This window comes from Trichoderma aggressivum, assembly GCF_033847375.1.
Source record: "Trichoderma aggressivum f. europaeum strain CBS 100526 chromosome Unknown scaffold_005, whole genome shotgun sequence".
Lineage (NCBI taxonomy): Eukaryota > Fungi > Ascomycota > Sordariomycetes > Hypocreales > Hypocreaceae > Trichoderma > Trichoderma aggressivum.
This window is the reverse complement of record NW_026946371.1, coordinates 126,263-146,329: the sequence shown is the minus strand read 5'-3', so window position 1 is coordinate 146,329 and position 20,067 is coordinate 126,263. Positions and strand designations below refer to the sequence as shown.

At 52.4% G+C, this 20,067-nt stretch overlaps 9 protein-coding genes across 9 annotated transcripts; 3 read left to right on the top strand and 6 right to left on the bottom strand.

Moving 5' to 3' along the window:
• Nucleotides 1-1,786: 1,786 nt before the first annotated feature.
• Nucleotides 1,787-3,154, bottom strand: Triagg1_1972 (uncharacterized protein; the record flags this gene model as incomplete). The annotated part of the gene is made up of 1 exon (XM_062896101.1): nt 1,787-3,154. The coding sequence occupies one exon, from the start codon at nt 3,152-3,154 to the stop codon at nt 1,787-1,789; it is 1,368 nt and encodes a 455-aa protein (XP_062758828.1).
• Nucleotides 3,155-4,470: 1,316 nt separating this feature from the next.
• Nucleotides 4,471-5,427, bottom strand: Triagg1_1971 (uncharacterized protein; the record flags this gene model as incomplete). The annotated part of the gene is made up of 2 exons (XM_062896100.1): nt 4,471-5,295; nt 5,365-5,427. 2 exons carry the CDS (start codon nt 5,425-5,427, stop codon nt 4,471-4,473), a joined length of 888 nt encoding a protein of 295 aa, XP_062758827.1.
• A 784-nt stretch (nt 5,428-6,211) lies between these two features.
• Triagg1_1970 (uncharacterized protein) lies at nt 6,212-8,650 on the bottom strand (the record flags this gene model as incomplete). The annotated part of the gene is made up of 1 exon (XM_062896099.1): nt 6,212-8,650. The coding sequence occupies one exon, from the start codon at nt 8,648-8,650 to the stop codon at nt 6,212-6,214; it is 2,439 nt and encodes an 812-aa protein (XP_062758826.1).
• A 725-nt stretch (nt 8,651-9,375) lies between these two features.
• On the bottom strand, nt 9,376-10,796 carry Triagg1_1969 (uncharacterized protein; the record flags this gene model as incomplete). The annotated part of the gene is made up of 3 exons (XM_062896097.1): nt 9,376-10,178; nt 10,235-10,623; nt 10,699-10,796. The coding sequence occupies 3 exons, from the start codon at nt 10,794-10,796 to the stop codon at nt 9,376-9,378; spliced, it is 1,290 nt and encodes a 429-aa protein (XP_062758825.1).
• A 674-nt stretch (nt 10,797-11,470) lies between these two features.
• On the top strand, nt 11,471-12,296 carry Triagg1_1968 (uncharacterized protein; the record flags this gene model as incomplete). The annotated part of the gene is made up of 3 exons (XM_062896096.1): nt 11,471-11,513; nt 11,570-11,781; nt 11,841-12,296. 3 exons carry the CDS (start codon nt 11,471-11,473, stop codon nt 12,294-12,296), a joined length of 711 nt encoding a protein of 236 aa, XP_062758824.1.
• A 367-nt stretch (nt 12,297-12,663) lies between these two features.
• On the bottom strand, nt 12,664-13,112 carry Triagg1_1967 (uncharacterized protein; the record flags this gene model as incomplete). Its single annotated transcript, XM_062896095.1, has 4 exons — nt 12,664-12,725; nt 12,780-12,840; nt 12,893-12,977; nt 13,108-13,112. The coding sequence occupies 4 exons, from the start codon at nt 13,110-13,112 to the stop codon at nt 12,664-12,666; spliced, it is 213 nt and encodes a 70-aa protein (XP_062758823.1).
• Nucleotides 13,113-13,566: 454 nt separating this feature from the next.
• Triagg1_1966 (uncharacterized protein) lies at nt 13,567-16,002 on the top strand (the record flags this gene model as incomplete). Its single annotated transcript, XM_062896094.1, has 1 exon — nt 13,567-16,002. The coding sequence occupies one exon, from the start codon at nt 13,567-13,569 to the stop codon at nt 16,000-16,002; it is 2,436 nt and encodes an 811-aa protein (XP_062758822.1).
• Nucleotides 16,003-16,380: 378 nt separating this feature from the next.
• Nucleotides 16,381-17,586, bottom strand: Triagg1_1965 (uncharacterized protein; the record flags this gene model as incomplete). Its single annotated transcript, XM_062896093.1, has 3 exons — nt 16,381-16,850; nt 16,930-17,465; nt 17,564-17,586. The coding sequence occupies 3 exons, from the start codon at nt 17,584-17,586 to the stop codon at nt 16,381-16,383; spliced, it is 1,029 nt and encodes a 342-aa protein (XP_062758821.1).
• An 834-nt stretch (nt 17,587-18,420) lies between these two features.
• Triagg1_1964 (calmodulin) lies at nt 18,421-19,398 on the top strand (the record flags this gene model as incomplete). The annotated part of the gene is made up of 7 exons (XM_062896092.1): nt 18,421-18,423; nt 18,543-18,599; nt 18,666-18,681; nt 18,837-18,962; nt 19,024-19,094; nt 19,162-19,303; nt 19,364-19,398. 7 exons carry the CDS (start codon nt 18,421-18,423, stop codon nt 19,396-19,398), a joined length of 450 nt encoding a protein of 149 aa, XP_062758820.1.
• Between the last annotated feature and the right edge of the window lie 669 nt (nt 19,399-20,067).

Genomic DNA, 20,067 nt, shown 5'->3' with positions numbered 1-20,067 from the left:
GCTCGTCTCGACTAACCAACCACGTGCCGGCGAAACTCGCTCGTCTTCCCATCCTCATACACAGCACCTACCTAAGGCTTTTCATTGTCTCTCTGTATCGAATTCCCATATAAACATTGAAGCGGTCAGCAAACCCATCCAAGGCTAATGAATCAATAGCGGCCCCGTTTGGATAAGAAACAAGGCTACCAGCAGCACCAAGATCAGCACCAAGGTGGTAGTAGATGCCTAACCAAGGCAAACCCCGGGAAAGCCAGCAAAAAAGACACCGGAAACGTCGTGCTAGATTGTCTTCCATGTCCCTGATTAGATACCGGGACGGCGCCACCGCGACGGAAGCCAATTTACAACTGGAACTAGCACCGCATCAAGCTTCAATGCGTCACCTTTTTATGCACATCCCGGGCTCGCCATAGGCCAATGAGTCCACCAACCAGCGAAAATTTTTTATTTCTCTCACCACCGCTGCCGCGCGCATGCAGGCTCGCATCTGGCCTCGCATGAACAAGGAAGAGGGCAGAAGAAAAGAGGGAGAAGAAGAAAAAAACGCTCGCAGGTGCTTGGTTTGCTTGGCCACTTCTCTTCTCCCCCCCCTTCGTGGATCCTCCCCTCCAAAGTTGCAGCAGAAGGGGCTCCGCAGTTGGGAATCATTGCTTGCTTGCTGGCCTCTCGGTTTTTTGCAGATAAATAGGATCGAGGCCCAACGCGCGCAGTCCGTCGGGCTCACTCGCAGCAAACTGGTTATCAGTTCCATGCAAAATGCGCGCAATTCGGCCGCGGCCGCTCCTCATCACGTACAGACATGCTTGCCCTTCCAGCCGTCCTGATTAGCTAGCCCGGCCACGGGTCCCATTTCCGATGTACTGCGAGGCTGGCGCTTGTCATTTGCTCCTCACGCCATGGGAACATCTTCAACGTTCGGGCCGTTAATACTTTATTACATGGCCAACGTCGTATCTGCCGCCGTCCTGTCAATGGCCCCTTTTCCTCACTATCGGCAGCCCCCTCCTTTGGCCCGTGGCCTGTTTTGCGTCTGCGAGACCATCCGGGTAATGGAACGCCAATTGATACCTAAGCGTCTCAACAGTTTTCTTTTTCGCTGTCGGGCAGAATGCTCCCATCAGCTTCCGTAATCCGTTGGTAGGGACGCGTCTTCGACGGGTGAGTGCCCTAGGGATGGGGCCCGGCAGCTGCAGCTTCGAGTATACCCAAACGACACCCACCTTTTTACGAATAAATAGCTCTCCACTTCGTCCTTGATGAAGCTCTTCCTCCTTGTCAAACGATCCAGATTGCTCCGTAGTTCTCCACTATGCTCGTTCACCCCGCACCTTGGAATTGCAAAAGAGCTGCCTTGAGCATCCCATCTGGCACTGGAATGACACGGAGAAACGACGAGGATGGTTGCCTCTGCGAGAACAAACAATGCTTCCCAAAGACGCGGCTTTTGCATGTGATTTCTGACGAGACTGCGAGGTTAAAAAAAAAACCTAGCCAACTTTGCATGGTTAATGCATTCGTGCTGTTGTATTGTACTATACGGGCATTCCAATTGTGCCCCCTCCATCCTTTGCCCCTCTTTGTAAGAGCTAGGATGCCAAATTAATACCTTGTAATATTCCAAAAAAGTGATACGATACTAACGCGTCAATGACTCTTCCTTTAATAACGAGAAACAACTACAGAAATGGCAAAGCGAGAGCAAGCACCAAACAAAAAAAAGCCTCTCATGCACGCCTGCATGATTGCATGCGTCCTGTGGTTCCAAATGTCTCATATACCAACATCAAATGTCCTTCTTGTAGGCGTGCTCGGGCTTGTGAGTGGTCTCGTAGTCAATATGAACGTAGGCCCGCTCAACGTCGGGCAAGCTCTCCAGCTTGAACTGCAGCTCTTCGGCCACATCGTGCGTGTCCTGGAGCGTCCGCGTCGGGTCCATGACAATGTCCACTTCAGCAATCAGCCGCGGGCCCGAGTGGTAGACTCGCACCGTATCAATGCCTTCGACGGCTTCTGAGTGGGTCAAGCACACGTATGTGATGAGCTGCTGCATGTCTAGAGGCGCGACGACACCCACGAGCAGCAGGAACTCGTTAAAGGCAGTATACAGCCAGATGCTGGAGGTAAAGATGGACAAGAGAATGGCGCCCATTGGGTCAATCCACCACTCCAGCTTTGCGCCACCCACCGATGTCAAGATACCGAAGCCGTTGACGAGCAGGTCGTTGCGGTGATCCTGCCACAGAATGTTCACCTGGCTATATTTGTCCTTGAGAGACCAGCAGTACAAGAAGAGGGCGAACTTGGTCGCAAACGCCGCGCAGACAGAGATGACCGAGGGGAGATGGAACTTCTTCTCGCTATCACCGCTTGCCAGTTCCTTTGCTGAGAAGGCGATGATGATGAGGGCTACAGCGCTCATGAGGAAGCAGAAGACAATGTTGCCCACTGTCTCGAGCCGTGCCTTGCCGGCGGGAAAGCGTCGCGGATCGACACTGCGAATGGCGCGGTTCGACAGAATCAGAGCGAGGGTGCTGAGCGGGTCAAAAATCGCATCGGCCATGGTTGTGAAGAGGGACAGAGAGCCGGACGTAATGGCTGCGTAGAGCTGAAGAGCAGTGAGGACAATGTTCGCCGCCAGTGAACCATATATGGCAATCTTAAACTTGAGCTTGTCCTCTCCCTGCTCGATGCGGGCTTCCTCTCGATGGTCCTCCACCGACTTGAGCATCCGTTCGATGGTGGCATTTTGGTTTTCGTAGAAGCCGCGGAGTTTGCGGTGGTCGCTTTTGGGCGCGTACTTCTTGGCCCCATTGGCACTGTCCCTCTTACGAGATGAATTGGCCTTGATCTGCTCGAGGTCCGAATCGGTTTTGTAAGAAAAGGACAGCCCGTAAGGATCGCTCTCGGCCGACAGACGCGGAACGCGAGAGCTGTAACCCGCCGTGGATTGCCTCTCTACGTCTGCGCTTGTGAAGTGGTGGCGCTCTACAGCATCGTGATCTGCCACCTCGACGGCCTCGACGCCTGTGCTAGAAGCATCACGAACAGCAGGCGATTTCGAGCTGCTGCGGCTGGAGGTCGGCGCCTGGAGGCGCTGGAGGTTGAAAACGTTGGGGTGGTGAGTGATGGTGTTGCTTGCGTCGGGCGTCATGGTGAATGGTTCAATGCATGAATCGGGCGATGCCGTTGTTCAATTGCCACCGAAAGCCTGGAAAAGACAACCAAGAGTCGCTGGATACTAATATTCCCGCTTGTTGAGTACAGTATTATCCCAATTCGCCGGTACGTCCGAAGGAGACGCGAGGTCGGCGTGGGGGGGTTCGCTTCGCCACAAAGGAGGCCTCGTAGCAAGTCTTGGCTGGCCAGGGATCTTCAAAGCTCGACAGATCAGTGCTGACCAAGGACAGGCGACTGTCCAAGATGCTACAACAAGAGGATCGATGGCCCCCGAGTTTTAATGATGAAATAGCAAGCCAGATCGAGATGAAGCAAGATCAATTGATGCCAGGGGCACAGAGTAGAAATTTGACGATACGGGCCGATAGCTGTTGTGGATAGCTCGCAATTAAGGGACTCGAGCTGTGGCGGGATCGGTGAGCGTGGGGGCTTCGGGCCAAGAAAGGAGATACGCTGAGTGTACGGAGTAATAAAACGAACACGATGGTCGAGTTACTGCATTTCAGCGGTTGATGCTGGTCCCAAGTATGGGGTTGAGTTTTGACGGTGGAAAAATGAATAAAGTAAGGAATTGATTGAGCTTATACGAGATGGAGCATATTGCCGGCTGCAGGAAAGCACCTCTGGAATCGCTCCTGCCCATGACGCGGATTTGCGCAGGACGCGAACGGATCAACCAACGTGGTGGCCATTGTGCGCCTTGCACGGAGTACGTAGACCGCATATTCCTTAGTAAGCTCATGAGCCAAAGTGAAGTGCCTGCAAGTGCGTTGAGAACAGACGGGCAATTTGAGCTCCAACAAGAGGAAACAGAACGCGCAAAAAAGCCAGGGTCGTTGAGTATTAAGTAGACGGGTTAAAAATAACCTTTCAAAGTGCAGCGGGAGCATCTAGATCTTAAATGGAATCTCGATCAAAAAGTCTGGCAGCGGCTCTTCGGGCGACTCCGGAACCATCCAGGTCCCCCAGCGGCGGCTCAAATTCGCAGACCCACGCTGCCTATCAGCCCATAGCTGCAGAGCCTTCCTTTATCACATCAATGTGATTAGCTGCTGCTGCTATCTTGCATAAATCTTTGAAAACAAAAACAGGAACAGAGCTGCATTTCATGCGTCGAGAGGTAGATTATTATATGTAAGGAGGTAGCCTACATGTACGGACAGTTGGCTACATCCAAGTGTAGAGGTAAGCAGCCAACGTTGATCAACTATCCTGAAAAAGAAAAAAAGAAACAGAAGAAGGGGGGAAACGCCATAATGCAAGCCTCAAAACAACAAGCCAATGAGCCCCTTACAGCTTCGGTTCGATTCTAGATCGCTTCAGGATCCAGTCAACCACGTCCTTTGTGTACTCGTCCTTGCAGTGGTCCGCGTGAAGCTGGTGATATGCGCCTTCGTACGACTTAGTCTCTCTGTCCTCAACAGCCGCCTGCTCATTGACGAACTTGACAGCCGCATCATAACTGCAAGTCATGTCGTTCGTGCCGTGAGTCAGCAAGATGGATTTCACATCACCGCCCAGCTTCACCCCTCCGGATGAAAGCGACGCCGTGCGATCCAGCAGCGACGCCAGGCCCTCCAGCGTGCCGGTGTTGTGGCACAGCTCGTCGTTCCTGATGGACTCGACGACCGCCGGATCGCGGCTCAAGTGCTCCGGCGGAACCACATGCTTGAGCTGATGGCGCGGCAGCAGTCGCCCGACCAACCTCCCCAGCACGACTTTGACCACGCTGGGCTCCTCGCCCTTGGAGAAGCCGATGAAGGGCGCCTCGAGGATCCAGCCCCGGATCTGAGTCACCAGCTGCCGGTGCTTCGCATCGCCCGCCAGCGTGAGGACCTCGCCGCCGCCCATGGAGTGGCCCATGACAAACACCGGCACGTCCGACGGCAGCTTCTCCTGGATGAAGGCGACAATGTCGGCCACGACCAGCGCGGTTGGGCCGGTGAGACCCTTGTCCGCAGGCCGATTCACGCTGCGGCCCCAGCCGCGCTGGTCCCACGCGAACACCTGGATGCCCTGCTCGGCGAGCCTGGGGAAGAAGTCGTTGTAGCGGTTGATGTGCTCGCTGAAGCCGTGGACGAAGATGAGCTTGGCGACAACGGGGCCCGTCGTCGGCTGGGGACGGCATTAGCAGGCAGCATTTCACATGTTGAGAAGGTTCAACGCAAAAGGGGGGAGACAAACCGTCCACGTCTTGGTGTAGAGGCTTGCATCGCCCGCCTTGAATGTGCCTTCTGTGGTTGTCATTGTATGAGATTTTCCCTGATATTCAAACAGTTGAAAGCCAACAAGTGCAGAACGAAGACGGATCGCAGGCTGAGCTGCAACAGCATGAGACGCGCTGGAAGTGCAACCCCTATGGCAGCAGCTCTAGGGCCCATTGCAAGGGTCCATACCTAATCCAATTAGCGGCCTCTTCAGTGGGGCCCCGGTAGATCCCAGCCCGAGCTTCCTCGGCAGAAGCCATGAAACCAATTCATGTCGTTGGTCTTATTCTGCTGATCTGATGGATATAATCTCTAGGGTTTCTTGTGAGTTGAGTAATCCGTATATGTCCGCATAGAATATCGGGTGATTGTAAATAAATGGGGAGTGAGAGCAGAAAAAAGCAATTGAAGTACTCTGAGATCATGTAATTCCATCCTCGATGTAAGCCACACAGCAAGCACATACCCAGTAGGCAAGATGAAATTTCATATTCTCTCTCTTTTACGCCCTCCGCCTCCTCAGATATGATACATGTTCCAAAGCCTGCTATCCTCAAGACATCGTCCCCCGAGGCACGAGTTTGAGCGGAGTTATTACTACAAGATACCTAGTACGTATGGATGCCGCCATCCCAGCGACATGCTGACCTCTATGTACAAAACGTTGTGTTAGTTTTGCTCCTGATACACCAACCTTGCTGCCGAAAATACTTTACAAAATTTATCAATCAACAATCACCTCCCCTCTCTTTGATGTATATATAGGCGTGATTTTTTTCTTCTTCTTCTCTTTTCTTTTCCTTAGACACCAATCGTGTATGCGCTCAAAGGCTTCTCCCCTTATCTTGTGATGGCAGAGCTGCCTTTTCTCTGTTCGCCTCTTCACCTTCGTCCACGAATCTCTCCTGGTCTTCATCTCGGGCGAGATCATCCTCAATCTCCTCGAATTCTGTAATGTGGGAGGTGGCCTCTGTGGATGGCCGCTTCTCCGGGATCTCGCCGCCACTCATCTGCCACTCCATCAATTTGCTAAAGGCGCTTTCTTTATCGGCAGCAAGCTTGACATAGCTGCCAATTTCAGCCACCTTGCCGTCCTTGTTCAGCACAATGATGAGGTCGGACCTCTTGATCGTAGACAGTCGGTGCGCAATGGATATGGTGGTGTTGTGTCCGCGCAGCAGCCCCGCAAGCGCTTCATTGACCAGCGTCTCCGACTCCGCATCCAAAGCTGAAGTGGCCTCGTCGAGAATCAGGATATCAGGGTCCTTGAGCAGTGCCCTGGCAATGGCAATGCGCTGCTTTTGACCACCGGACAGCTGGGATCCTCGGGCGCCGACCTGTGTTTCAAGGCCTTCAGGCAGATCACTGATAAATGTGCAGTTTGCTCTCCTGGCTGCCGAGATGATTTCCGCGCGACTTGCATGTGGCTTGCCATACGCGATATTTTCAGCAATGGTGCCTGAGAACAGTACGGGCTCTTGAGACACAACACCAATGCGTCGTCTCAGCGACTTGATGTTCATTGTTGAGACATCGACATTGTTGATTGTAATGGATCCGGATGTAGGGTTGTAGAATCGCAAGAGTAATGACGCAACTGTCGACTTGCCGCCTCCTGATGGCCCAACGACGCAGACGTTGCTACCAGACGCAATTTCAAAATCCAAGCCGTTGAAAATCTTCACTGCAGGCCTCGTTGGGTAGGCAAAATGAACGTCGGAAAATCGAATGGTGCCCTGAGCGGACTTGACGGGGGATCCGACTGTCTGGTGAATGGTGGGTTTCCGATCCTGTAATTCGAACAATCGACTTGCGGCACCAACGCCCTTCATGAGCTCTGAGTAGAAGCCAGATAGACCAAACAGACTGGAGCCCGCAAATGCAGTATACATCATGAAAGAAGTCAAATCTCCCAGGGACATGGCACCGGTCCTCACCAGGTTTCCACCGACAACTAACATGGCCAGAATCGTCATGTTACCAGCCCAGCCCGTCGAGGCGAAGAAGGTTGCAGCGATGAGGGACTCCTTTTTGCCAAGAGCAAAGATCTTGCGGACCTGTCTGTTGTACCGCCCGACTTCTTGAACCTCTCCAACAAATGCCTGGCTCGTCTTGATATTTCCAAGTCGTTCTTCCGCAATCTTTGTCAAGGTACCGAGGTTTTTCTGTATCGACCTGCTCACATTTCGAATCGCTCGTCCGTAAAAGAAGGCGCCAATAGCAATGGGTGGGAACATGAGGCACAAGATGCCGGTGAGCTTGGCACTCGTCCAGACCATGATTGCGAATCCAGCACCACCACTGAAGATTGCTCGAAGCCCATCGCTCAAGTTGGAAGTAATTGATTTGCCAACAATGACGGAATCGGAACCAAGTCGCGAGATGAGATCACCAACTCGATTGGCGTCGAAAAATTCGGCATCTTGAACATAGGTTTTCCTGTACAGCTGGGATCGTAACCTGGCGACGACTCTCTCTCCGATGATACGCAGCAGAATGACTCGTCCAAAGCTGGTCATGGCTCCGAGTGTGAGAACGCCACCAAGGGCCATGAAAAACTGGTTCAAGGAGAGACCAAAGATGTTCACGTCATCAATGTTGCCCTTTGTCGAGATATCCAAGATGCGACCAACGGAAAACGGAATCAACATGGTAACGCCAGAAGAAATCATCAGGAAGAAGAAAGCCAGGCCCAGCCACCGAGCTTCGGGCTTGGCAATCGAGAGCAGCCTCCATATTTCCTTAAAGCCAGCCTTTGCTTTGGGCGTGCCCTCTTTAGATAACCTGGCAGATAGATTGACTTGCGCCGCATTGGCTGCCCGTTCGCTTTTCTGAAATTCCTGGCTGGCTTCGTCCTCTTCCGTATCCTTTGTCTGCCTTGTAGACTCCAGCGTTTGCCGAGTCGCGTTTCCGGTATTTGATTGGGTTTCCCGCGCAGCGAAAGAAGTGCTGGAGAATTGGCGAGCTAGTTGCAGTATGCGTCCATGGCCCGAGAATGACGGGTATCCAATGGCCGAATGCGATCGAGACTGGGATTGTTGTTGTTGTACCTGAGATAGACGAAGAGACCCTGCCAGCGTATGGAAGCCGGCAGGGGTGAAAAAGGGCAGAGTGCGCGAACCAGAAATCGACGGGCAGAGGAGAGATTCGGGCTTCGGGAAGTGTTGCGACAGAGCTCGACTCGAGACCGAGACTGCAGATTCTTGCGAGCTGCTGACTGCTAGCCTGGCAGGCAGCGCTCGTCGCAGCGCCCCGGCATTCATGGTAACCGAGGGGACGCCCAGCGGTTCAGCATCGAATTGCTGGGAGCCGGTCGGGAGGAAAAGCCGTGGTCGGTGCTGAAGCGGTGATGGTGATCCGGCAGCGTTGTAGGGATGAGAAAGGAATCAAGAGGCGGAAGGGGAAAATATTTCCATTACCTACTACACTGCTGAACTAGGAGGTTCCGTCATAGTCGCGGCATTTACAGCTGAAAGCGCTGGAAAGCTGCTGCAATGCGCAAGGCGGCAACTCTAAAGCGCCCTAGTTAGTGGACAATTGCTCGGCCGAAGGTCGGCCCAACGTCGGCCCAACGTGGGATTTGCTTGAGCTCCGGACTCCGTACGGGCATGGCGCCGAGCTCCAAGGTCCGAGTCCCGAAGCACAACTAACTGCAGGGAGTCTTGTCTGTGAAAACAACCTGAACTGAAGGACTATTTATATCTCTACCAAGGTGTTACGATTCGATATGATGCTTTGAATAGAACTAAACTAAAACGTGTGCTGCACGTAAATAGTATTGAAAAGCCCTGCATCCTACATTCCATACACAACCCTAACAAACTCAAATCCTACCTACTATATGCCGAGGATGAAAATACAATATGAAAGCATGCGCCGTGGAAAGCCAAACCACTACTACCCAAAGGTCAGGATATAGCTTGTTTCCTAGTTAGATTCCATCTCGAAGAAGCAATCCAACAACCCCTGCCCGGAATCATCAACTAAATCAAATGTCACCGCCTTCCTTTAGCATCTCTGCCACCTCGGCATCTATCTCACCGTCGTTACCGAGATCGGGAAAGTCGCTGCCGTCATCCACTCGTCGCCTTTTATTAGACCCGTTGGTTGATATGGGCAGCGATTGAGTGTATGTTGAGGCCTTTGCGACGGAAGGTTCAGCTGCTGGGACGTCCTCCGAGGGCTTGACGTCTTCGTCATAGTCATAGTCGATGCTCTCTGGTCTAGTGTCCTCGTAGTCATCGTCCATGCCTGGCGGTGTTAGAGCCTCCATCTCTGGCCGATCAAGCTCAGTAGGAGGGCCCCCAGTTTCCCCTTCTGTATGCGCTCCGTTGCCATCCGCAGGTCCGAGTGCTCTCATGATAGCCACCTCAACCTGCTGCTTCTTATCTTCAATCTCTCGTTTGCGGCCCGACAGCTCGGAAGCTGCATTCTTTTCGTTTTCCAAGGCCGCTCTGTTCGAGTCCAGCATCTTTTCCAATCCCGAGATCAAACTCTCTCGGGCCTTGACGCACTCGGCTACCGCACTCTCAGCGCTCGCAAGGGTCTTGAGCAACCCATTGAGGCGAGCCGCATATACAGGCGCTGAAGGGGCGGGTACTGTGGGATCGACTTGCTTTTCATACTCTTGGGTCGCGGAAGCAATGGTCGTCTTTAATGGCACGCTCAGCTTGGTGACCGTCTGATGAGCAGACACAAGGGGCGTGAATTCTGAGGGCACAGAGGAGGCAGATGATCCAAACGGTGAACCTCCGAATCCGGGCTTAACGGATCCGCGAGCTTTATCCAACTCTGTTTTCGAAATTAGCATCCATTCATAACTAGAAAGAAGCTGCAAAGGCGCATACCAGTTAGACGCGCCTCGATAGCAGCCTGAATCGGCGCTTCGAAAATAGCTCTGTCTTTCCAGACGTCGATAACACGTCGCAATTTCCCTTGAATCTCGGCTGGCGCTCCTTTATAGGCCACTGCGGCTGCTTCTGCTATAACCGGGGAGAAGGCGATGATAAAGTCCTCTTTGTGGCGGATTCTAGACTGCTGCGCAACCTCTTTCCACAAAGTGTTAGCACTCGTTCGTTGCGTGAGCATGCTGTCTTTCTTTATTGAAAGGGCAAGGGCGCATATAATGGTTGTGGAATGCATACCGTTCGCAAGGTAAACCAGGCTCAGTCGTTTCGTGCTAGATGAATCTTTCAGGCGCTGCATCCAGAGCGCCACTGTGCGATCTGCGTGCCGTCTGAAAGAATTGGATTGATCAGTACCTCTGTCGCATTCAAAGGAGAGTTGCTCATCATCAATAGAGGCTGCTTACCTATGAAACATGATCCATTGGGCTGCTGTTGCAATGCTGTCATGGCTCTCATTCAATGCTGACAGACGCGCCAGCACTGAATCGTCGTTGTACGCCATTATTACGATGCTTGGTCTTTGGTTGCAGTTGGCGTATCGTATGAGACTGAGGCAAATGCACACACGGCGTTCCACTGCTTGATTCTACGGGCGACGTGCCTTATTGGAGTAGATTGGCCTTGCGACGCGATGGAAAAGGTCTACAGCAAGCAGTGGATCTTGGCCTTGGAGCTCCAACAGCAAGCTTGCGATCAGCTAGTGGAAGTGCAATTGCGGCAGATCAGGCTCAAGTCAGGAGACAAAGTGTTGCCTGCCGAATCAACAGCCCAACACAGAGGAGGCAAGGAAAAACTAAAAATGGTCGTGGGCAAAGGAGTATCAACTAATAGCATCCAACATCAAAGGAAGAAACTTTGACGAGAGCTGAAGGCTTGGGAGATACCTAGTAGGGTCCGTCAAAAGACCGGATAAGTGCACATGCGAGCGGGCCTGTACCGCATTATGCAATATTTTAGCGCAAAGCTGCGTCTCACGTTGCCTCACCGCCCGGCAGAACATGGTAGCAGTAACCAGGGACAACAGGGAACAGATGGTCACTGCTAGCGACCTCGTTTCGTTGCGCAAGCTGAGCAAGACCAACCTTACACACTCCTTTGCCTGGATTTGCCATTCGCGCTCTGCTCTGGCCACGATCTTCTTTTTTACGACGACAGTTTCTTCCACGATAATCCAACATGGCTGACCGATTCCCTTCGCTCGAGGACTTCGATTCCGGAGGTAAGCTCCTGAACGGACACAACCAGCCTCGATCCAAGTTAACCACTGCCTGCCAGCGCAAACCGATATCAAGGAAGCTTCCGACGAGCCCTCTGCTGAAGACTTCCTCGCTAGAGAAAAGGCTCTCCTTGGCGATGATGCGAACCAGTTCACGACAAGTGATGACGCAAACGTATTAGCCGACGCTGGTGGAGATCTCCTGGGCGAGAGCAACGCCGCGGCATCGACCTTTGAGTCCCAATTCCCAGACCTTGCCAGTCCAACTGCTGTGGGTATACGTCGAGCATTCAAAATGAATTCCGAGGCACTAACAAGGCACGTCTTCAGGGCTTCGCTGGAGTGGATGGAAACATCATGACCGGCCCGTCTGTGAGCTACAACTCGGGTTACCAGTCATACGCTGTCGATGAGGAGGAGCCGGAAGTCATCAAGCAGTGGCGCGAGGCCCGCGATGCGCAGATTGCAAAGAGATCCGAGCAATTCGCCGCTCAGCGAGAGGAAACGATACAGGAAGCTCAACGGAACATTGATGACTTCTATGAAAACTACAACTCCAAAAAAGAGAAGGGCATTGCGCAGACGCGCAAGGAGGCGGAGGAATTCCTTGCCAACAGGGAGGATACGGTTTCTGGTGGCACAAGCTGGGACCGCATTGCTAAACTCGTGGATGTCAGCGGAAAGGGGGCCAAGGGCGGAGCCTCCGGATCTGGCAAAGAGCGTTTCCGCGAAATGCTGGTGAGCCTGCGCAAAGATGAGAAGGCTCCTGGCGCAACCGGCTACTAATCCCCGGTGGACTGAGTCTCACAACCAATATAGTGGCATTGCAGTGCCTGGGCAACGGAGGGCCGGAAATCTGACATGCGATACATTTGATTTGCATTTCTTTCTCTACCACGAAAAGAATCGGAGTGGCACAATGAATTACTGGCTACGCATAATTGAACAAGGAAAAGAAAAACATGAATAAACACACGTTAGACGAATGCGAACAGCAACAAGGGTGATCCAATCAATACAGCGAGACATGTGAGACGGACTGACAAATCCTATATTTACTGTCTATAAGACTTTAAACTCATACATGCCTCCAATCTTGCATTTGACGCAAATTGGGGTAACTCAATTGGCTCGTCCCATAGATGCCGGTACTTTAATCCTTGCTGAACCAGGTGTTGTGGCCGGCAACCTTTCGGCTGGCAGCGTAGAGGGTAGCTATGAACTCGTTTAGCTTTGCGTTCCGTAGCCCATTTCATCAATCAAACTCACCTCCGAAACCTCCCCAGAGGGCGACGAGGTAGGGGGCCATGTACCAGTTGCTTCGGGGGTTCTGTCGCTGCGTTAGTATAGCTCGAGGTTCGTGATCGCTAATTCGTGCGTACAATCTTCCACAGGCGGGTGTGAGCCTTGTACGCAGCCTGGTAGAAGCGCTGGTTCTCCGTCACCCTGTTCTTGGCGTCGATCATACTATGGCACGGCGTCAGTCGAGGTTCTCTCCAAGCTATGCACATCCGTCGGGGAAAACCCTGCGGAAGCCGTCGGCAGGCGAGCAGCAATTGGGCGCTTTCGCATGCGTCGGTCGATGGGAGGAGCTTACCCCATTTTGGCGGTTGAAAATGAAGATGCGTGTAGGTCTTCGTTTGAAAAGTGCTTCGTGGTGGAGTGATCTTGTAGTCGGGATGTCAGAAGAAGCCTTGGTTAGAGAAATGAGGCCATATTCTAGCTCAAAAGTGGGTAGCTGGATGACTCAGCAACCGGCCCATCTGCGCACGGAAAGAGGAAGTGGGATGGGTTGAAGTACCTACTGAGGTACGTACCTTGAAGGTTATAGCTCGGGAACCGCCAATTACATGCGCCAGCGCGAATACTGTATCACGGCCTACCTTGGTCTAGTAGAGTAAAAAGTGAAGCCTTGCCAACTCCAGCCCTGCAGCTACGGTACAGCGTCTTGAGCGTCTCTGATGGCATCTTGACACCCGACGATACGCCACAGTTGAACGGCTGGATGCGGTGATATGCCTCAGAAGTCGGCGGCCGGCTGGAGACAATCCCAGGAATGCGAGGAGCCGTAAAATTCACACACAATCGGCCACCATCGACTCGATTCCCTCCCAGCCTTTCGCATGCGTCGTCCACAAGGCTACGACACTATTCCCAGCACTTCACTGCCCTAGCTCGCCTATCTATTACTCCAAGAAAGGGACATATTCTTCATCAGGCTCCGAGATTTACTCCTGGAGGCTCTGGTTGGAATCAATGGCGAGCACTCTCTGCTGGGAATCCGAGTTCCTTGCTGCAGCCACCAAGATGGAGAAAATACGGGAGTCTAGGGCAGGCGCGGCAGCGACATGATGCATCTTCGGGCTTCCTATCATCGAACGAAGCCCTCGCAGCAAGAATCAACAAGAGTCTTCAAGACGCAGAGGTTGAAATCCAGCCCTACGATGCCGCCTCGTGGGAGGCTGTGTGCGATATACTATCTGACAAGCATGGATCCGACGGAGTTTGGTCCGTTTTCCAAGCAATTTGGTACCAGGGGAAACATGAAATATTTGCATTTAGCGATGCCGAGTCTCTGCGTGGTAAATTCTTGTCGGCAGCGCTGGGCTCGGATTCACGGCTGTCTGTGCTTTTCACTGCGGCCCAGCAACTGCTGGCACAGAGCAGTTTCCAATGGCCCGGTCTATACACGAGTGTTGTTCGCTTTTTCCTGGACCGTGGCGATTACGAAGAGGCAATTCGTTGGGATCAGCAATTAACCCCCATCTTTCCACCTGGGGCGGATGAATTTGGAGCTTTACTGGCGACCTTTGCCATTAAGCCAACTCCTGAGATGCAAAGCACCTTGACAACGCTTTATGTGTCGAGCACCAATCGTCAACTATACGACCACATCATACCAGCTCTCTTTGCCTCGGGTCAGTCCAAGCTGGCCCGTACATGGCGCAAAAAACTGGTCGTGTTTAAGGATGCTCCATTGACATCCAATTCTCGGCCGTTTCTCTTATTTCTTGCCAGCTACTACCCGCACATACAACTCACAGAGAGAGAGTTAGCTGTTGCTGAGCTCGATCGTCAAGAACTAGCTGCTGAAGCTGACGACGATGAGACGTTCCCTGAGGTTGATAGGAAAAGAATCGATCGAAGAGGGACACACAGCGATGCTCTCGTTGCAAAATGGTTCGCCAGCACATGGACATCCGTGGAGTTTGCGATCAATTTCATATACAAGCTCGGAGTGCGCACAATTGGCCCTCGCTCTCTACAATCTCTTGCGCTGCGGGACCCAGACGCCAAAGAAGTTGCGGCACGTATAGCCCAGGTCGAGAGGCTGGGGATCAGAATATCTCCTCAATCGTATTGCAAGATTTTAGTTTCCTTCGCAAGAAATGGGGCGGACGATTTACTCATGGATCTACTTCATTGCGACATTCACCCTGATGAATTCGAAGACATGGAAACTCGACACTCCCTTATGGCCGAGGCCGCGAGGATGGGAGATTGGAAGATGGAGCGACTCCTCCAGGCTATCGAGTGGGCAATCGAGACCGGTCCAACATCTCGACGTCTCAATTCCTTGCTTAGAAGTGAGCTTTTCAAGCGGAGTTTAGGCAAAGCGAAGGAGGTCCTCGATCGTATGGAAGCGTTGAAAATCAGCATGGCCCAAGCCAGTGCCACTGGACTCCTCAAGCGTGTTTTCTGGAAGCTCGACTTGCATCCTCCTCAACGATCACAACGATATTTACCAAGGGATTATGGATTTCATGATTCAGATGACCCTCATTTAGACCGAGCTCTCACCGTCATTCGGCGCATTTCGTGCCATGACGTTGCCATTCCTACAAGATACTGGAAATCACTACTCTACAACTTGGGACGCTCAAGGCGTCTTGACGAACTCGACCAGCTGAGCTTGGAAATCATGCAAATTTACACCCCCCCTTACGGAGGGCTAGTTCCAGTGCATCGGGAAGACCTGCCAAAGCACTTTAACACTGAGGAAAAGGAGTACATACCGGCAGACTTGCCATTTGTCCACCATCACCACCCCATTCGGCTGATATTCGATACCTCGCTGCAACGTTCCATCGTGAGATGGGGATTCGACCAGACGCTGGCGACTAAGCCCCGGCCGCCAACGTCTCTCACGCATTTACAGACTGCAAACTTTTCGCAATTCGATGTCGCCCGCGGAGTTCGCCTGTTGGCTACGCTGCGAGACCAGGGGGCCTTGATCGACAATCAGGTGGTGCGGTCGAGCGTCATCTCTCGCATCGCTACGGGAATGGTTCCCGGACGGCCTCGGCACCGAGCAAGAGACAGCGTCGAGTTCTCCATGGAGAGCCTCATGGGCCTGGTTGACAAGGCGTGGGGATCGGAAATGTTCCCCGACATGTCGATGGTGAAGCAAGAAATCGAAGCCCGGAAGTCAAAGCTGTGGAACCGATACCCGAGATTAATTGACAAGACATTTGATAAAAACGGAACATGAGGGGAGCGAATAGCACTTGGATAGAATCTATTTTGGGGCTATACGTAGGATAGGCCCTTTTTACAATATCTACAGAAAGCTGTAAATAAGATCTAATCAAAACCGGTAACTCCAGGTGCATCATTGATTGTCCCTGGGTAGCATTAAGTCACTCCCTTTGTTGATACAAATGGTCATACGTCATGAAGCAATATGACCATCAACCGCTTGTCAAAACGCCACGCTGAGCCGCAGTTATCAGGACAGAAGAGAGAGTGAACCTCGGCCTCTGCGCTGACTGTAGCAGCATCTATCCATACAACGCCGATTACCTTTCCACCTCTCCCCCCGCAATCATTGTCTTTCCTTTTCTCACTAGGTAGCATAATCTGCTGCTATTTACTCCCCGTTCTTCTTAGGTTTGACCATGAGCAGAATGAATAGACCAGCAACCAATAGTATCAGTAAGAGGATAATCTTTCTCTTGATGTTCCGTTTCTGATAGCCGGAAGCTATTATCAGCTCCTTGTCGGCAGCCTTGACCTCTGTATTCATGCGCTCAACGTTGTAGTCGATGCGGTCCAGCATAGTGCCCTGGTCGATGATCATGGTCTGAAGATCGCGGAAAAGATCCGACAGCTCGATGATGCCTTGTGCGATTTCCTCGATTTCCCGCTCGCGCTGGGCAATGGCGGCGTCGTTTGAGTGCAGCGTCTTCTGCTGCATCGCGACCTGCAACGTAGATTGCGAAAAGGAGCGGTCGGCGTCGGACTCCTGGAGGGATGGGTCCATGTAGGAAGAGCCGGGCATCGGCGATGTCGGGCGATCGATGGGGCTGACGGCACCGAGGCCACCCATTCCGCGAAGTTCTAGAGAATTACACACACGAGGTCAGCGTTTATGTCTAGGACAGGGTTAGGGGGGGTTGGTGTTGGGACAGGGACAGACTCTTGAGATAGGCGCTCTGCTTCTTTCGAAAGTTTGCGCTGGCTTCCTGGACCCTTGTGGCCAGGGATATCTGTATGTTTTTCCCCATGGTCTCCTCCGCTCTGCTAATGGTTCCTGATTGCGTTGATTCGCGGACCATGTGCTCAATCTTTTGAATTCGCTGGTGGCACTGGTGGAAGCTCTTTGTGATGTCTTGGGTGAGTCTCTCGATCTGGACCTCTTCCCTCCTCTTGGCTTCGTCATCGTCGAATCCAGGGAGGACGTGTGTCTGGTGCAGCTTGTCCAGACGCTGGCTTTTCGTGGCAATCTCAGCGAGCAGCTCCGTAATCTCGTCGGAAACATCAGTCCATCGCGGAGGCAAAAGGTCCATCTCAATTACAGCGTCGCCATCATCTTCGAATGCGCCGCTCGACAGCAGCCCGCGCCGGTCCTCGGGCGCAAAGCTGCTGGTGGAGTATGCGTCGGAGTAGCCCCCGGGGGCATATTTGGAGCGTTGGTTGGGATGATGAGCGTACGACTGGCGGTAGGAGATGTAGCTACGGGGGATTTCGGGTCAGACACGACAGTCGAGATGTGCTCCGTTTGGAAACGGAATAGGTGTTCGCATGGAGTTGCAGTTGCAGGGCACACGTACAGGTTTGTGCGGTCGCGCCACATGGCGGACGCTGGGGGGGCGTCTGGAGGCCTGTCAGTACGGGGAATGGATCAATGATGAATCGCGGGCCTTTGGATCTGGACGCAAGATTTCCGGGATTCAGGTGATGACGGGCATTATCGAGTGCTGAGCTGAGTATCGACATCCAATGCAATGCACCAATGTCGAAGCTGGTTGCATTACGACACTTGCGCTAATCCTGGAGCAACCGCGCACTGGGCACTAGCCGGAAGCGAGCAGATACGAGTGCAGGTTTCGGAGCTCCCACCAATGAAGCTGCAGCCTCACACGGTGTTCACACGTGTCAAAGATACAATCTCCCAGTGCTCCTCAATCTTGCTGCATGGCATTGGGTAGCTACAGGCAAACAGGCTATAGATAGCTCTGGACGTTCCAGCACGGCAACACAGAGTGCTGTGTGCCTGTGATCATGGCATCATGACTCTTTCAGCTCCCGCCAGAACGGCGCCCGATGGCCGGTACAGTGCGAATACCCCCGGAGCCGCCACTTGCCCCCCATCCAATGTGTTACAAGGTCCCGTCCTACTTAGTGTAGGTCCTACTAGAACTTCTAGGCACCACAGGATAGGCCGGCCCAGTCCAGGCCCGCAGGATTAATACTGTATGCTGATTCTGCCTTACGGGGTCCCCTGACATTTATATCGTTCCTTGTTCTCCCCACGTCAAATCGACACGACCACAAGCAAAAAGCTCCCGCTTTCGCCCAGGCGCATCCAACCTTGTCTTTATAAGTCGAGTCCCGGGACCTCTCCGACCTTTGGATTCTTGACTCTCTCTCTGCACTCTTTCTTTGCTCTCCATAACCCCCATCCACAATGGTAAGTGGCGCGCAGATACCCTCGGCCGACTTGTCTCAGGCGCAACCCCGCGACCGCTGAGGGGCTGCCCCCCAAATTCTCAGGAGCTTTTGTGTGACTGACCCGCGAGCTCTCAACAGGCTGATTCTCTTACCGAAGAGCAGGTCTCTGAGTTCAAGGAGGCCTTCTCTCTCTTTGTGAGTCTTCAACCTCGTTTCTTGTGGCAATTCGGACGGTTTGAGTGCTAACCCAGCTTGCTACAGGACAAGGACGGTGATGGTACGTAGCAGCGAGTGACGCGACACCACCCCTCCCCTCCTTTTGCGAATAGGCATCGGAACACCGAATGACTTGCTGCCGACCGATAATTTCCCTTGTCAGCCCGTTTCATGATAGGCGAGCAAAGAAGAATACTGACAGGCTTGACCCCGCAGGCCAGATCACCACCAAGGAGCTGGGCACCGTGATGCGCTCTCTTGGCCAGAACCCCTCCGAGTCAGAGCTTCAGGACATGATCAACGAGGTCGATGCCGACAACAACGGATCCATCGATTTCCCCGGTATGTCAAGAGTCCAAGTATTGGATCGTTATCACATTCGGGCTAATACGGAGCGGTGTAGAATTCCTGACCATGATGGCACGAAAGATGAAGGACACTGATTCCGAGGAGGAGATCCGAGAGGCATTCAAGGTTTGTTTCTGGCACAAGCGTCTTTTTTTATTTTTATTCTATTGTATTTGCTAACGTATGCGCTCAGGTCTTTGACCGCGACAACAACGGCTTCATCTCAGCCGCTGAGCTACGCCATGTCATGACATCCATCGGCGAGAAGCTCACCGACGATGAGGTCGATGAGATGATTCGCGAGGCCGATCAGGACGGCGATGGCCGAATTGATTGTGAGTTTACGGCGAGAATGAGTGCATCTGAACGAGTATGGGCTAACGGTATCTGCGTAGACAATGAGTTTGTCCAGCTTATGATGCAAAAATAAGGGATTGTGTCTGGAGTTATTTGCGACTAAGCCAACTGTTCAGCCATGTTAGAGGCCATGAATATGGTTAATCCTTGCGGCGAGACCAAGGCGTTAGCACGCTCACAACCTGTTGTTTGAGAAAATCAATTAGTCGACTTTGTTCCTTTTACTGCTGTCATGTCTACGGGCGATTTTCGAAATTGCTGGGATGTGGAGAGTCGTGATGTTAAGTTCTGGTAGCAGTCCAGGTAGATATAGGTACCCTGGACCTTTTTATTATGCATACTGTCAAATTCCAACAGCTCTCTGTGAGTAATTCTTGCAACATGGTGATGTAAATTGCAAACTCTTTGAGCAAAGGTGTACGCCCAGCGTATGGATTAAATGGGCTAGAAACGATTCCATCTACCTATATTGTAGGTTCGATCACCTACAGCTGATCACATTTAACTATAGAGATCTAAGCCAGAGTGACTGTACATGCTGTAAAGCACTCTGGATTCGCTTATATATAAGGCCCAAAGACACCCATAAACGAGAAATACCGCATAGCAAACACAATCCCATCTGGGAGCCCGACTCATACAGCTTGGCAACAACTGCGTGTAAGACCAGATAGTGTTTGCCATGTACAATCGTTTCAGCGCTGTTTAAGGGTGCTTTTGGGTAGAATATATGACTGTTTAA